Below are 16,706 nucleotides of genomic sequence, written 5' to 3' on the forward strand. Positions count from 1 at the left end.
CTCTCTTCTGAGGCACTCCTAGCTAAGGAATCAGATGTGAACGTTCTCCCCACTGCACCGTTTAGCACTTTGCTTATAGTTCTATTTTCCCATATCATCTCTACCTCATTCATGTATTTGTAAGATCTTTAAAAATATCAGTCACTGAATTTTTCACATAGTAGGTGCTCGAGATTAAATGAATTTAAAAGTAAGCCATTTATTTAAACCAGTTGGCTTGGTTTTCTACCAGATGAAGAGGTTCAACTCATGTGTGTCATAAGATGTTAGGGCATTTATTCGTCTCTGGATATCATTAAGTAACAGCGTGTGTGTAAGGCAGCACTATTTTTATATCTTCTTTCCTTTTTCATGAATCCATACCCTTTTTTTTTTTGAGACAGAGCTTCAAGCTGTCCCCCTGGGTAGAGTGCCATGGCATCACAGCTCACAGTAACCTCCAACTCCTGGGCTCACGCGAGTCTCCTGCCTCAGCCTCCCAAGTAGCTGGGACCACAGGCACCTGCCACAACATCTGGCTATTTTTTGGTTGTAGCCATCATTGTTGTTTGGCGGGCCCAGGCTGGATTCGAACTGGCCACCTTAGGTGTATGTGGCTGGCACCTTAGCCACTTGAGCCACAGGAACCGAGCTTGAATCCATACCCTTTGATCCGATTGATTTGGACCACCCCATTTGTAAGCAAAGTTCTATAAAATGCCAAAAAAAGAGAGACCTTCCTTTAAAATTTTAGAAAGTTCTAACAGCTTTTAGACACTGAGAAGTTCTTTCTCTTTTATAAGCCAGCAACACTTTTCTCAACATTTAACTACATTCATGTTTGAATAATGGTAGCAATGGTTAAAAATGTTCAATAGATTGACATATTGAACCTTTGTCTACTAAATTCAACAAATGTTTGCCGAGCTCCTACTGTGTGCAAGGCACAAATACATGACAAGAATCTATGAAGCATAAAGAACTATCTACAATTTAAGGAAGTGAATGTTAAGAAATGCAGATAGGATAAACAAATATAAGATGAGGCAGACTATGATATAAACTTCAGAGAAGGTAGAAAGCACTATAAAGATAGCCAAGAAAGCAGAATTTTCATCTCGTGAGAAATTCATTAGAACCTTTGCCCTTCCATTTCCTATACCAACTTGGTGACCTAAAATATACAATGACAAGTACCTTTAGAAAAGTACATGGAAATGATAGATTTCTTTCTTTCTTTTTTTTATTTTTTCAAGACAGAGCCTCAAGCTTTCCCCCTGGGTAGAGTGCTAAGGCATCACAGCTCACAGCAACCTCCAACTCTTGGGCTCAAGTGAGTCTCCTGCCTCACCCTCCCAAGTAGCTGGGACCACAGGTGCCCACTACAACGCCTGGCTATTTTTTGGTTGCAGTTGTCATTGTTGTTTTAGCGGGCCCAGGCTGGATTCGAACCCACCACCTTAGGTGTATGTGGCTGGCGCCTTAGCCACTTGAGCCACAGGCACTGAGCCGATAGATTTCTTTAATAAAAAAAAAAAAAATGGAGACTGGGAGTGGTGGCTGTGATCCAGCACTCTGGGAAGCTGAAGTAGGAGGATCCCTGGAGTTCAGGAGTTCAAGACCAACCTGAGCAAGAATGGGACCCTGTCTCTACGAAAAATAGAAAAACCAGCCAGGCCATGGTGGTGGGAGGATCGCATGAGCCCTGGAGTTTGAGGTTGCTGTGAGCTATGATAACCAGGGTGACAGAGTAAGACTCTGTCTCAAAAAATACATTAATTAAATGAAATAATGAAGATAAAAATATATACATTAAAATCCGAAAGAAATTTATGAGGACAATGCTGGACCCAGTGGCTCACGCCTGTAATCCCAGCACTGTGGGAGGCTGAGGAGGGAGAATTGCTTGAGCTCAGGAGTTTGAGACTTGCCTGAGAGAGAAGGAGACCCCGACTTATAAAAAAATAGAAAACCCAGCCGGGCACCACGGCAAGTGCCTGTAATCCTAGCAACTTCTGGAGGCTGAGGTAGCAGGATGCCCACAGCCAGAGTCTGAGGTTGCAGCGAGCTATAATGCCATTGCACTGTGCTCAGGGCATAGGATGGTACTCTGTCTCAGAAAAAAAAAAACATTATGAAGACAATAACAATTTTGGCATAAATTTTAGAGAAGAAAATAAATTACCATAATCTTTTCTCAGCACAATTATTTTCATTTGTGTATTTTTTCTGTTTTTCCCCTACTTATGCAATTGTTAGATATTTGGATATATCAAAGATATGCAATTCTGTTACTTGGCAAGGAGAATAGCTTATTCAGGGTGTGAGCATTAGTGCTTGGCCAAGTTCATTCAAACCATGGCCTGTGTGACAGACACCTTTCCCACTTAACCTACATAAGGCCACGTTTCCTCAAGTGGAAAATGAGAAATAACAACAGCACAACATGGCAGAGTTTCTTACACAGAGTAGTCGACAGTCAGATTAAGGACAGTCTGTGGAAAGTGTGCAGCACAGCAGCTGCCACAAAACAAGGGGTCGAGATACAGCAGCTCAACCATTATCCTCCTCATATTACCTTCTGCTGCACTCTGTTTTTTCCTTTCTCCTGAAATACTTCATATTCACATGATATTGGTTTGAAATACCAGCAAATAGGCAGATAAATTCTGAAGATGAGTATTAGCAGATCACACAGCATCTTCCAAAAGTTAAGTATGAGCATTAACAGATGCAGGCTCTGAAATCTGACATCCTGTCCTGAGTCTGCAGCTGTGAGAGCCAGAGTCATGATGTGGGGCATTAACTGCTTCTCTCCACCCAGTGGCATAAGGAGACACAGGCACAGAGGCTTCTGTCCTCCCCCATTGCAGAAGGTGGTCTGGAAACACCAGACAATGCCTGAAATCGCCTCCTGGATCTGCAAACAGCTCCAGCAGGGAAGATATAGCAATACCTGAAGAAAGGAGGGTTGGACGCCTGAAAGCTCAACTGTCGTAGGCACTAAAGCCCACAATATAGGCCAGGATCTACTCACTAAACCTACACAGAGTGACCACATGCTAAAGTAAAGGTATACAGGGACTATATTATCCTAGTATAATAACTAGAACATCGAGGGTACAATAACAAATCATCTATGAAGAACTCAAATTAGACCTCCTATTTGACCCTGCAATCCCACTAGGCATCCACCCAGAAGAAAAAAAAATCATTTTACCACAAGGACATTTACACTAGATTGTTTATTGTAGTTCAATTTACAATTGCCAAGATGTGGAAACTACCTAAGTGTCCATTAACCCATGAATGAATTAACAGTGTTATATGTACACCATGGAATAGAAATATTCCGTGTAATATAATAGGAATAATAGTAATTCAGCTGAAAGAAAAGATGGAGACTTTTCACATTTTACATTAACCTGGATGGAGCTGGTTACATTCTTTTTAGTAAAGTATCGCAAGAATGGAAAAACAAGTATGCAGTGTACTCAATATTAATATGAATCCAGTAGGTGATCTAAAACACACCTATGTAAGAGAAAAACTCAATTCAAGTTGGGGGGTGGGTAGGAGAAAAGGAGAGGGAGGGGAGTTGGTGAGCTCCCACTTAATGGGCACAATATATGGGTATATGGCACACCTCCAGGGTGCAGGACACAACTACAAGAGGGACTCCACCTAACAAATTCAAAGATTGTGACCTGGTTGTACACTCACATGAACCAGAAATAAAAAAGAAAAAATCATCTATCATGCCTCAAACCAGGAAAACCAACAATCTCAATGAGAAAAGATATTTACCTGATGGTAATACTGAAATTAATCAGATGTTAAGATTCTCTGATAAAGATTTTAAAGCAGTTAAAGTACTTCAAAAATAAATTCCAATTATCCTGAAACCAATAAAAATTACAAAATCTGAGCAAAGAAAAAATTGTTGAAGTTATTAAAAAAAACAAGTAAAAATGAAAAGAAATAGAAAATACAATCATGGAAGTAAAAAACTCCCTGGATGGTTTCAGTAATAGTGATATTGGAATTTTACTCTTCAGTAGGTCCTTGGTCTCTGGGATTTGAAGAATGAACCCATGGGCCATAGATCAGTGGTAAGATAGAATTTTTATTAAAAGTTAGGAAGGAATACAGAAGAAGTAAAAAGCACCAGAGCTTCTGGAAGGGGGAAAGAACTGAACCAACTGGAGAGTCTCTACATGGGCCCTTTATCTAGGGGTATCAGGTCTGAAGAATTACACGTAGCCAGGAGTTGGTAGATGGAAAAACAGCTTTTCAAAGTTAAAGAGTGCATTGACAAAAGAATGAATGCATTTTGCCATTCCTGATTGTGTAGGTGGTTATATATTGATTTCATAGTAGTATCGAGTATATTGGATACTTTCTTTTTTTTTTTTTTTTCATTCTTGGGATACTTTACTAAGAAGAATATGTTCCAGCTCCATCCAGGTAAATATAAAAGATGTGAAGTCTCTGTCTTTTTTATGGCTGCATGGTATACATATACCACAATTTGTTAATCCATTCACGGGTTGATGGGCACTTGGGCTGTTTCCATGTCTTGGCTATTATGAGTTGGGCTGGCAAAACATAACTATAGTCCATAAAGTAGAAGGGAAGAGGAGAGACCGGGGTGAGGAGAGGAGATATAGGGGAAGAGAGGGTATTCGGGGGGACCTCACCTAATGTGCATGATGCAATGGTACATTTCAAAACTATTAAGAAATGAGTATAATTGTGACGGATGTGTTACTTGGTTCAATGTAAACATTTCACATTGTATATCGAAGTAGTACCCTGAACCCCATAAATGCATCAATGTACAAAGTTATGATTTAATAAAAAATAATTATTAAAAAAAAAAAAAGAATGAATGCAGTCCCTCCAGTTTAGGGCAAAAGGTTATCAGGTCCTTTATAGTCTGTCTCTGATAAGGAATTAGGGTGTGTGCTCCTACTCAAGGTGGAACTACCCAAAAAACCATCTCAGGCTGCTTTGTTTATGATCTTATCACAGCCCTGAGGTGTGTCCCAACAGTCTGCTTGTGCCTGGAAATGGGGGTCTAACCTCTCGCTCACCTGGGCCTAGAGAATGGGGGGCTCCCTGTCTACCCCTGAGTGGCGGAATCCTGTGTCAATAGAGTAGAGATGACAGACAATACAGTCAGTGAACTTGAAAGACAGATCAATAAAATTTACTCAATTCGAACAAGAGAGTAAGAAAAAAGTAAACTGGGGAAAAATGGGCAGAGCCTCAGGGGTCTGGTGGGACAATAACAGTCTAATAAGCTAATCCTTTAGTTACTGGAATCTCAGAAAGAGAGAAGAGTACGAGACTGAAGAGTATCCCAAGAAAGAATGGCTAAAAATGCCCCAAGTTTTATAAAGGCATTTCATATACATACTTGACTTCAGACAGTTATAACTGATGTAACACTTCACATAAAACGTAGAGTGCTTGCAATCATACAGGTCCATTCATCAATCTCTACATTCTCTGTGGTACCACTGCCCCAAGTCTACTTGCGTTGTATATTTCACAAAACAAGATGATACATTTTTGCATTAAACTGTTCTATGTTTTAAAGAAAACTAAGAGGAAAACTATTCTCCATTTATTCATATATTTGTCATTTCAGATTTTCTGTATTGCTTCTGGATGATTTGAATTTCCCTAAGGTATCATTTTCTTTTAGCATTCACTTGCATTAGCATGGTTATAGCAGCTGCTTTGAAGTCCTCCTTTGCTAATTGTAACATCTGGGTCCTTGTGGAATGTGTAACTAAACCCATTTTCCCATAGGCCAATTGACATAAATAAGAGTCAAGCTCCTACAGCATATTCCTGCCCATAACAACACTACCAAACATCTAAGTAAAGACCCCAAACACTTATTAAATGTGAGCATTCACTTATTAAATGTGAGCTATGTACATTTAAGAAAGATTAATAAAAACAAGATAATTATTTACCCAATTTTGGTGAACCAGTGAATGACACAGTGGCTATAGTTGTAATGGGCTAAGTCAAGGAAAAAGGAATAACTGTGTGCAAAGGAAAATTGCCACGGGCACCTTCTCCCACCACGCAGTTAAAAACCAAACATGAGCAAATACAGCAGTTTTATACTGCCTCGTTTATTGTGCATTTATCCAGTTATCTTCCACTTGAATTTTTATTTTACAATTTTTTATCTTCCAATAATTTGTACTCATGCATTTTCCAATGCATTTATTCCACTCCAGGGTCAGAGGAGCACCTGCCTCAGTCAGGAGCCATCTGGTCGCAGGGGACTCAGATGCACACCCACTCACACAGGGACCAGGGACATGCCAGTGCACCTGAGGGCACATCTCTGGGAAGCTGGAGGATCCCCTAAGTTCCCGGTGATGTAGATGTCAGGAGAACTTGCAGACTCTAGCAGACAGGGGCCTGGCTGGGAAGGGATTTTTTAAAAATCACCATAACAAAAGGATGTTGAATTAAAGGAAATTATTCAAGGACCGGGAGTATTCTTCTAAAGAAGTGTTGAGTGTTTTTGTCTGTTGGCCAATTAATTTCCTTAGATTCAAACCACATCTCCTTTGGTAGCAGAATCAATCTAGCTTAGTTTTTTTTTTTTTCTCCCCATATACTTTTTTTTTTCCTTTTATTAAGTCATATACACATAGATCATGAATACATTTGTGCATTAGTGGGGTAAAATGTGTTGATTTTTTATACAATTTGGAGTGCTTACATCAAACTAATCAACATAGCTTTTACCTCATTTACTTAATTATTATGGTAAGACATTTATGTTTTATTCTTGATAAATTTGACTTGTACCCTTGCAATATGTTCCATAGGTGTGGTCCCACCATTTATCCTCCATCAAACCTCCCCTCCCATCCCTCTTCATGTCTCTCCTTCTTGTGCTATAGTTGTAATCTTTCATAAGAAAGTGTAATTATAAATTGGTTTCATAAAAGTACTGAGTACATTAGATACTTTTTCTTCCATTCTTGAGATACTTTACTAAGAATATGTTCCAACTCCATCCATGTAAACATAAGAGGTAAAGTCTCCATCTTTTTTAAGGCTGCATAGTATTCCATGGTATACATATACCATAATTTATTAATCCATTCATGGGTTGATGGGCACTTGGGCTTCTTCCATGACTTGGCAATTATGAATTGAGCTGCAATGAACAATCTGGTACAAATATCTTGGTTACAAAGTGATTTTTGATCTTTTGGATATACACCTAGTACAGGAATTACACGATCAAAAGGCAGGTCTACGTTCAGATTCCTGAGTGTTCTCCAGACTTCTTTCCAAAAGGGACATATTAGCTTGCATTCCCACCTGCAATGGAGAAGTGTTCCCTTTTCTCCACATCCATAGTTTGGGGATTTTGTTATGTGGGCTACTCTTCCTGGACTTAGATGTTATCTCAAAGTGGTTTTGATTTGCACTGGATAAAAGACTTAAACTTAAGACATGGAACTATAAAGATTCTTAGAGTGCAGGGGAAACATTTGAAGAAATTGGACTGGGAGAATACTTTATGAGCAGAACCCCCAGGCAATTGACGCAACACCAAAAATACATTACTGGGACCTAATCAAACCAAAAAGCTTCTGCACAGCCATGAACACAGTAGGTAAAGCAAGTAGACAGTCCTCAGAATGGGAGAGGATATTTGGAGGTTACGTTTCCAACAAAGGTCTGATAACCAGAATCCACAGAGAACTCAAACTTATCGATAAGAAAAAAAACAAGTGATTCTATTTCACTGTGGGCAAGAGACTTGAACAGCAGCTTCTTGGAAGACAGACTCATGGTCTACAGACACATGAAAAAATGCTCATCATCTTTAATCATCAGATAAATAGCTTAGTTGTTTTTTTATCTTCAGCTGCTCTGGATTCCACTGGTCCCAAGCATATGTGGTCCAGGGGTTAGTAAATAACAAAGACTCAGAGCTCCCCCTGCTCTTAATATATCTTTTCTGGGGTTCTCCACTGTGGACCAGTGGCTGATTGGCAAAACTGCTTACTCTTCTTGTGAGAAAGACTCTGGGTTTTCTATTGAAATGTTGGGCAGCATGCTCAGTTTTCTTCTGCTCTCAGGATAAAAAGCTGTAAAAAAATGAGAAATCTCCAGCTGGTTACTTCCTCCAAATTTCACACCCTTCAAGAACCTGCCTATCTTAGTTCACTCTTTAGTATTGATTTTTATTTATTTAATTTATTTTCTTTTTGAGACCAAGTCTCAAATAAATAGAGCACCCTGGCTTCACAGCTCACAGCAACCTCAAACTCAGGCTGAAGCAATCCTCCTGCCTCAGCCACCATCCCCGCCCACTCCCCCATCAGTAGCTGGGACTCTAGGTGCCTGCCACCATGCCCAGCTAGTTTTTCTATTTTTAGTAGAGACAGGGTCTCACTCTTGCTCAGGCTGGTTTTGAACTCCAGAGCTCAAGTGATCCTCCTGCCAGCCTCCCAAAGTTCTAGGATTATAGGTGTGAGCCACCATGCCCAGCCTTGTTTTTTATTTTGTTCAGAATCTAGTCATCTGTGGAAATTTTGGGTTCAGTGAGAGTTTACTGTAGCATAATGAAAGCATGAACCAACCCCCTTGAGATTTTGACGGGAAATTTTGTGAAAACTCAAAATTTAGTTTTGGGAGAATGTTATCTTTTAAACCTTCATCTTTTCCAATTAGAAGCCTGTTTTTGTGCTTGTTTGAACCAAAATCCATCTGTTTCTTTGGTGATTCACAGTAAAATTTTCTTCATACAGATCCCGAGCATTTCTTATAAGATCTAAATTTATCATATTAAAACCTATGTGTTCCTTAGTGGTTACCCCACCATCCCGTCACCATTCTGAGACTTCCCTATATAAGGGTACACTTCTCTCTCTCTTCCTCTTCACTCTCTTCCTTTCTTCTCTTTTTCTCTCCTCCTTGGTGCTGCTCTGCAGCCTCCCTCCCCCACCAATAAAAACCTTTCATACAAAAAATAAAAAATAAAAAACCTACGTGTTCCATTTGGTTCTATTTCCTTTAAATTAATGTGCACACTTGTGGAGACTGGGCCTTGTGGAAGCCTTTCTGTAGTGGCCTTTTCCTCTTGTTGTTGCATTAAAATACCCTTCTGAATGGACACACTGTGTGCTTCACATCAGGTCAGCTGAGACTGTCAACTGCCCAGTCCAGTTCTTGGTCTGCCCTGCAATCATTGTCCTGGTGGGCTCTTTGGGTTAAGATCACTGATCTTATGATAACTCTGTCTTTTTAGTGTAGAATTAAAGCACTTCAAAGACTATGAAACATTCTCTGTTCTTGCTGATCAACTTCAGAAGCTGTTCAAGCCATCTTCAATACCATCCTTATTATTATTATTAAACAGAACAAACCAGCTCTGAAAGGAGTTTTTCACAAATGTACATAGATACACCTTAAAGATTGGTATTGTCTTTTAGGAGGCAATCATACAATTACCTGGACTAAATTTTGAATTAAAAAGAGGAGGGTATTTAAAATAAAATAAAAGTAGAAGTTAAAAAAATACATTATGAAGCTTTTGAAACTGACCTATTTTTAAAAGTAATATGTTAAAATGAAGTTATACACTGGTTTGGCATATCCCTGGCACTTAATGGGAACTTAACATTTGTTGAGCAGAATAAAAAATGTGTATCCTCTTTTTCATAAAATTTTTAAATTTTTATTTAAGAAAATAAGAAGTAGTTTTGTTTTTGAATTTTGTTTTTGAGATACAGTTTCACTTTGTTACCCTCAGTAGAGTGCCATGCCATGGCATCACAGCTCACAACAACCTCAAACTCTTGGGCTTAAGTGATTCTCTTGCCTCAGCCTCCCAAGTAGCTGGGACTACAGGCACCTGCCACAATGCCCGGCTATGCTTTAAAGATGAGGGTCTTGCTCTTGCTCAGGCTGGTCTCAAACCTGTAAGCTCAGGCAATCCACACACCTCGGCCTCCCAAGTGCTGGGATTACAGGCGTTGAGTCACTGCACCCAGCCAACAAGAAGTAGTTTTAATCATATATTATAAATAGCGGTGGCACCTGAGAAAAGTATTCACATAGACCAGAATATCTTATTTTATTTTGCTGCATAAGCCTCTCAAAAACAAAACAAAACAAAAAAACCCTGCTTACCTAGACCATAATATATTTTATTGTGCTCCCTACTCAGCTCCTAAAAAAAGGAAAAAAAAATCACTGCTTCCTTAAAGTTACAAGAGACTTAGAACACACTAAAACCACTTTATTGTCATTACCAAACACATGAAATATACATTCTAAATGGAATATGCTGTCCAGCCAATAAAACTCCCAGAGCATCCACCAAGGTAAAAGGAAAACACATAGCCACAGCATGGAAAGAAGAAGCACATTTTTTTTTTTAAAAAGAATATTTTCAAATATTACAATACCTTTTCAACGTACCATAGATATCCTACATCCTTTCTATTCAACAAAAGGACACTACACATTACACACAGTTTGAAGAGATGAAAGCCAGATATTCTACAGTAAGAAAAAATATCAGCATCCTGAAATAATTTTTATTCCTGCCCATTTTCTTCCCACTGGAAAAAATTACACTGTTTTTCCTTTGCAAGAGGACACACAAAGAAGTTCTTTCCATTATTAGGTCCAATCTTCAACACTGTTCTCATGATGGAGCGTTTGCCATGGCTGCAAAAGGGAAAGGACAAATCTGCCCACTGTGGTGGGAGAAAGAAGAGAAAAGTTAGAGTGACCCGCAGGCTCAGCCCAGGCTCACATGGTAGGTGCCATTTTGCCTTCTCTGCTGTCACCATTACTTTGATTACAAAACAGACATAAGTCATTAGTTATTAGCCTTAGAAAGGTCTATGTCCTATAAGAAGCACCTAACAAATTTGTTTGCATTACATCTGAGCTTCCTTTTGTCTAAAGGGATGTTTACAGAAGTTCCTTCACATTATTAAGAGTAAATGAAAACTACCAGAATCTTGCTTTAATCACCAGTGTCTCTGCTATAGATATGTTTTAATTAAAACTGTACGAGCAAAGATTTGTCACGATTCTAATACTAAACTTCCTTAGTCTCTTAGGAAAAGAAAAAAACAATAGGGACTTTCTCAGACTAAATTAGGCAGATTACATTGTTATTCTTATTAATTTTGGCCTTACAAGAGGTACGAAGTAGGTGATAATATTTTTAGCAATATTATGAATGTTGCTAATGATATTTTGTCCATTAAATCTATAAAGGCTTCATAAAGAGGAAATCTAATTGCACAATATTTTAAATTGCACATGAACTTTATGGCCACTCTCTATATATCTTTAAACATTAGAATCACACACAGCATGGTGAGATGTCATGCTGAGGAGCACAAAATAAGATTAAAAGTAAAAGGATCCCAGGTTTGTGTCCCCCATTTCAGATTCACTTTCAGTGACATATTCAGAAATTGGGATGGCATGAGAAATAACCTATCAGGGGTGTCCAACCTTTCTTTTTTTCTCTGCCTCACCTTGGAAGAAAAAGAGTTCTCTTAGACCACACTTTAAATACAGAATCACTAACAAAAGCTGATTAGCAAAAAAAAAAAAAAAACCAAAACAAAACATAAAAACAAAATGGTCCATGCATACTTTTCATGATATCTGATATCACAGATAAGCAAAAGTCCTCACAAAATCAGCATGTGGCCTGTGGGCCACAGGTTGGACACCCTTGCCTTAGCTAAATTGTTATTGTGCCATCATTTTTGGGGGTAAGCTTGTATAGCAGTATTTGCTAAGATTATTGTAAATCTTAGGTGTGCAATTGTTTTTCTTGCGGGCCAATGCATAAATCAAAGTTTTAGATATAGTGCTGAAGTTTGGAAGCCTAAATTCTTATCCTGGATCATCCTGGTACTTTCTTTTTGCTCAATACCTTCTACTTTTTATTACAAGTCAAGAGCAACAACACTCTTAGACTTGTGGTTACAAATGTAGCATCATGAAATATACTAATAACCTACTTGTTGTTTTATTATTATAATTTTTTGGCTGAATATCTTTGAATTTTCAGTTCTTCAACATTCACACTTTAGACTGAATACCAATATGTCTATTTAAAATTTAAGGATAAAGCTAGAAAAGCACTGCTATTTGCTACACTTTAATGACCAAAGTAGTCAATTACATTGCAGTAAGCTAGATGAATCTTACACATACTTGAAAGAATCCACATTGTGCTTCTCCACGCAGGGGACAAGCATAAAACTGCCTGCCCTTGTTTTTGCCATCTTTCCTCACGACTCGAAGAAGGCAGAGGCGGTTGTGTTTACTGCAGCGAGGACTGCCGGAATTTGATGTACAAGGACCATCTGTCATTTTAATTTGAAGTTCACTGCAGTGACAGGTTACAAAATAACTACAGCGTAATAGTGCTAAAGGGGTCATTCACACCACCTCACCCCTGCATGTTAGAATTTCCCTCACAAAAAAGAAATCACATCAAAAAGTGGACCATGGTTGACTTTAGGTAATTACACAAATCAATTCTTTGTTTCTTAGGTAATTCTAATTTACTTCCAAATCTATGTATACCAAACAAATAAATTTCTAAAGGATAAAAACAACCAAAATGTGTACCCAGTATGTCAGATTTTCTTAGTTTTCATTGGCAATAGTCAGTTCTTGTCTTAGCCACATAAAAGTGTGGCTACTTTTATTTCCTCTGAGACATTCTCAAGTCCAGCTGTCTCCCATCCCCCAAGGTAAGGAGAGTGACAATCTTCTCTAATTATTTTCTCATAGGTAGCAAACTTTCATCAGTGGCTATGACAAGGCCATGGAGATCACTCTCTCCACTGTCCACTTTAAAGACAATTTTCTATGCTTTTCTTTGATCAAGGCTACTGTAATAGTTGCAATCATATTCCAACAAAAAACAGGCTGCCTGGTAGGGCAGAAAAGTGAATTCTGCAAAGCTAGTGGGGAAGCTCTATTCTCCCTCCCAATTAGAATCATGGGTATTTGGAGGTTTTCCTCACACACCTCATGCAAAGGTTAGAGGCTGGCCTTGGACTGCAGCTGTAGCAGCAGAATTTTCTCTTTGAGAAGGAGCTTCGTTATAATTTTTAATTTCCTATATTGTGCATATGCTACTAGTACCTTTATAAGTTAGTCTTTTAATAAACCAGATAAAGAGAAAAAAGTGTTCATATTAATTAAAACCAGAAATCCTTCCTTTTAAATATTCCCATTTTTTAACTTTTTGATGACCAGTTTATCCTTTCTCATACTTTGGGTAAATTTCTAAATAATAAAATTTCACTATAAAATAATTTTTAAAAATACTTAAAAGTCAGAGGTGTTTTCCCTTTTTCCTTATTTCTTAAATTGCATTTTTCACACATTTTTTTCTATAGTGATGACCTAAGACATCACAGGTGGTTGAAATCTTCAGAGAAAGTCATCTATTGTTTGTGACAAAATTGGTTTAAACTCATTTATACAACAATGCTCTGGTCAGTGGACCATACCTTGGGTACAAAGAGCATATGGCTGGGTATGGTTAACTTTACACTAAAAAAGGAACAATGAAAGAAATGAACTTGAAAGAAGCCATTTGGGCTTCCACCTCAATCTCACCTTTTACCTTTGTCCTTCTGCCCTGATGACATCTTAGCTCACAAAAATGTCAAACACTTGGGGCTCTAGCAATTCTCCTTCCTCAGTCTCCTGAGTAGTTGGGACTATAGGCACTTGCTGTGATACCCAGTTAATTTTTCTTTTCTTTTCTTTTTTTTTTTTTTAGATACAGGGTCTTACTCTTGCTCAGGCTGGTCACTAATTCCTGAGCTCAAGGGATCCACTTGCCTCAGCCTCCCTCCCAGAGTGCTGGGATTACAGGCATGAGCTCCCATGCTTGACCTTAGAGTAGTTTATTTTAATAAAAATGCTACCTGAATTTTATTTTTTTAAATTAATCAATCACATTGCATGTATTTTGTCATCCAGGATTATTTAAGGGATCAAACAGACATTAAAATGGCTCATCCTAGATGGTCTCAGGTAGTTCTGAAATCTTTAGGGACTAAAAATTCCAAAAAGTGACCTAGAAACAAGTACACAGTTTCAGTGCTTGCACTCATGATTAAAGTCAGACCTCTAGCCCCCGTGATGCCAGCAGACATGAGAAAATAGTACCGATCGTATCATTTCACTCTTCTGTGTCAGCCTTAGCATCAGTTCAGGAAATATTTCAACCTAAAACACATGCTCTTTAAAAATACATCACTTTGTTTTGCTGTATTTATAATAATTGGATCAAAGGCTTAAACTGTTTCTAGTTGTTTTTCTTAACTGCTTAAAAATCGGTTCAATCATCTAATTTACAATCCAGTAGCTAGATGGAATCACATATATTTAAAGACCAAACTGAGAATATGCCTCATCAACACTGTGTGGTAATGTGATCCATAATTAAGAGAACAAAAGCCAAATTACCACATAATTATTAAAGAAAAAATAAACTAGCCATAAATTATGAGTGAACTACCTGCTTTAACAGTATTATGCTGTGAGCTTCTGCTAAGCATCTTGTCCACAAGATGAACACTATAGCTGCCAGACAAGGGTAAAAATGAAATAAATGACAGTAATTTGCAATTTATTCCTTGTAAAGTAGCTGGGTGCAGAAGGGCTGCTGGGTGAATTTATTTCATCACTTGACATTTATTCTGCTAGTTGATCTTGATTGATTGTAGAGTCTCAGTCCTAGTGTTCTTATATTCAATACATACACAGGCTGCAGCATTTCTGAGTAATGCTGTGCACTGTGATTAATCATATGGTCCTACTACTAATGGCTTATGAAGAAACCATTTAAGTTTAAGGTTAAATTAATGTTTTTTCTTAAATCTCTAATTCATTAGTTAAATTGTCTAAGATTTCCTACAAAGCATGAAGGGGATAAAAATACACGAAGATATTTCACGTGGGTATGAATACCATAATATTTTAAGATGATCATCTCTATTCTTTCTGCTTATGCCATAGAACAGAAAAGGCTGTTCAAAAATGACTCGCTCCTACAGGACAGCATCCCAACTCAAACACTCTTAACTCCTTCGAGAGCTCCATCCTGAGACATTAATTAGTGTTAAAGTGAAAAACTGGTATGTTTACCAGGAAGTTAAAAGTTTGGCCAAATAGCCTAAGAATATGGGGAGGGGGGAGGGAGAAGGGAGGGGGGAATGGGTGGAGGGAGGGGGTTTGGAGGGATTACTTCTGAGGTTTATCTTATAGGGGTACAAGTGAATCTTTCTAAGAGTAGAATGTGAACGTTTTAAAGCAATAACTGAGAAAATGACATGAAGGCTGTGTTGACCAGTTTGATGGAAGTATTTCAGATTGCATGTGAAAACCCCACACTGTACCCCAGAAGTGCATTAATGTACATAGTTAGCATTCAATAAAAAAAAAAAAGAAAAAAAAAGTTTGGCATATAGAATAATTCAAATGTAAGTACATGGATAAAAGTTAAACCAGTTATCATAAATGATTATGAACATAACATTTACCAAAAAAAAAAATCAGTCAAAGATAAATCATCAGGATTAACTGATGTCAGAATCAGAAACTTGGAATAAATGTATCTATTAGGTAAAAACTGTCTCAGAATTACTAGGAAATAAGCTTTAAAGATTCCTAAAGGGTGGTTTGGAGTGGTTCCTCATCAGGTGGTTCCACTCCTAGAGGGATTAGGAGTGGAACAGATTCCACCCAAAGAACATCTAAAGAGTATTCACATCCATGGATTCAACTAACCTCGAATCAAAAATATTCTGGGAAAGAAAAGGATGAAAAATAATACAAATAAAAAGCATAGTATAACAACTATCAACAATGTATTAGGTATTAGAAGTAAGCTAGAGATGATTTTAAATATACAGGAGGAGGTGCATGGATTATATGCAAATACTGCCCCATTTATATTTGGGATTTGAGAATGAGAGTTTTGGTATCCTGGTGGTGTGGGAACCAGCCTCCATAGATGTCAAGGGATGACTCTAACTCTTTCTCTGCTTGTCTCCCAGAGGCAAGAAAAGACACACATGGGAAGAATCTTTGCTTCACATGTTAAAAATTCTTCACTTCAGTTCAAAACGCTAGACTAAAGACATCTGCTTTATAAAGGGGGAAAAAGGCAGCTTAGAAAAGAAAATCTGGGGCTGCAAACCGTGTCTAATGCCTGTACTCCCAGCACTCTAGGAGGCCTCAGTGGGCTTATCACTTGATCTCAGGAGTTGCCCACCAGCCTAAGCAAGAGCAAGACCCTGTCTTTACTGAAAAAGAAAAAGTAGCCGGGTATTTTGGTGCCTGTAATCCCAGCTACTTGGTGCACTATAAACCAACCTCTAGGAATCCTAAAAGCTTATTTCCTAGGGTGACAGAGTGAGACTCTGTCTCAAAAAAAAGGAAAGGGAAGTTTTAAAGAAATGCCTCTCTGATGGATGCTTAACATTAAGTAGTGACAGTTAGGAAGCTCAGATAAAGAGACTAGGTGGGACAAAGGATGGTCAGAAGAAATCGGTCCAGGAGCTGTCAGTAATCATTAAGGAAAAAGGTCGATGATAGTGTATCTTAAAATTTCTGCATTACAGGTAACAGCAATTGAGGGTCTTCAGGTCTTGTAGCTT

The 16,706-nt window shown here is 38.2% G+C and overlaps 1 protein-coding gene across 1 annotated transcript in view; it reads right to left on the reverse strand.

Annotated features, from left to right (window-relative positions):
* Nucleotides 1-10,580: 10,580 nt before the first annotated feature.
* NEIL3 (nei like DNA glycosylase 3) overlaps nt 10,581-16,706 on the reverse strand; it is a 54,384-nt gene continuing 48,258 nt past the window's right edge. Inside the window, exons 10-11 of the mRNA XM_003792798.2 lie at nt 12,232-12,406; nt 10,581-10,742 (exon numbers count right to left, since the gene is read on the reverse strand). Of these exons, the coding sequence (XP_003792846.2) occupies nt 10,581-10,742; nt 12,232-12,406 (337 nt within the window). The remainder of the gene's footprint in view (nt 10,743-12,231; nt 12,407-16,706) is intronic.

The sequence above is a fragment of the Otolemur garnettii genome, unplaced genomic scaffold (genome assembly GCF_000181295.1).
Source record: "Otolemur garnettii isolate 467f Iridium unplaced genomic scaffold, OtoGar3 scaffold00061, whole genome shotgun sequence".
In the NCBI taxonomy this organism is placed as follows: domain Eukaryota; kingdom Metazoa; phylum Chordata; class Mammalia; order Primates; family Galagidae; genus Otolemur; species Otolemur garnettii.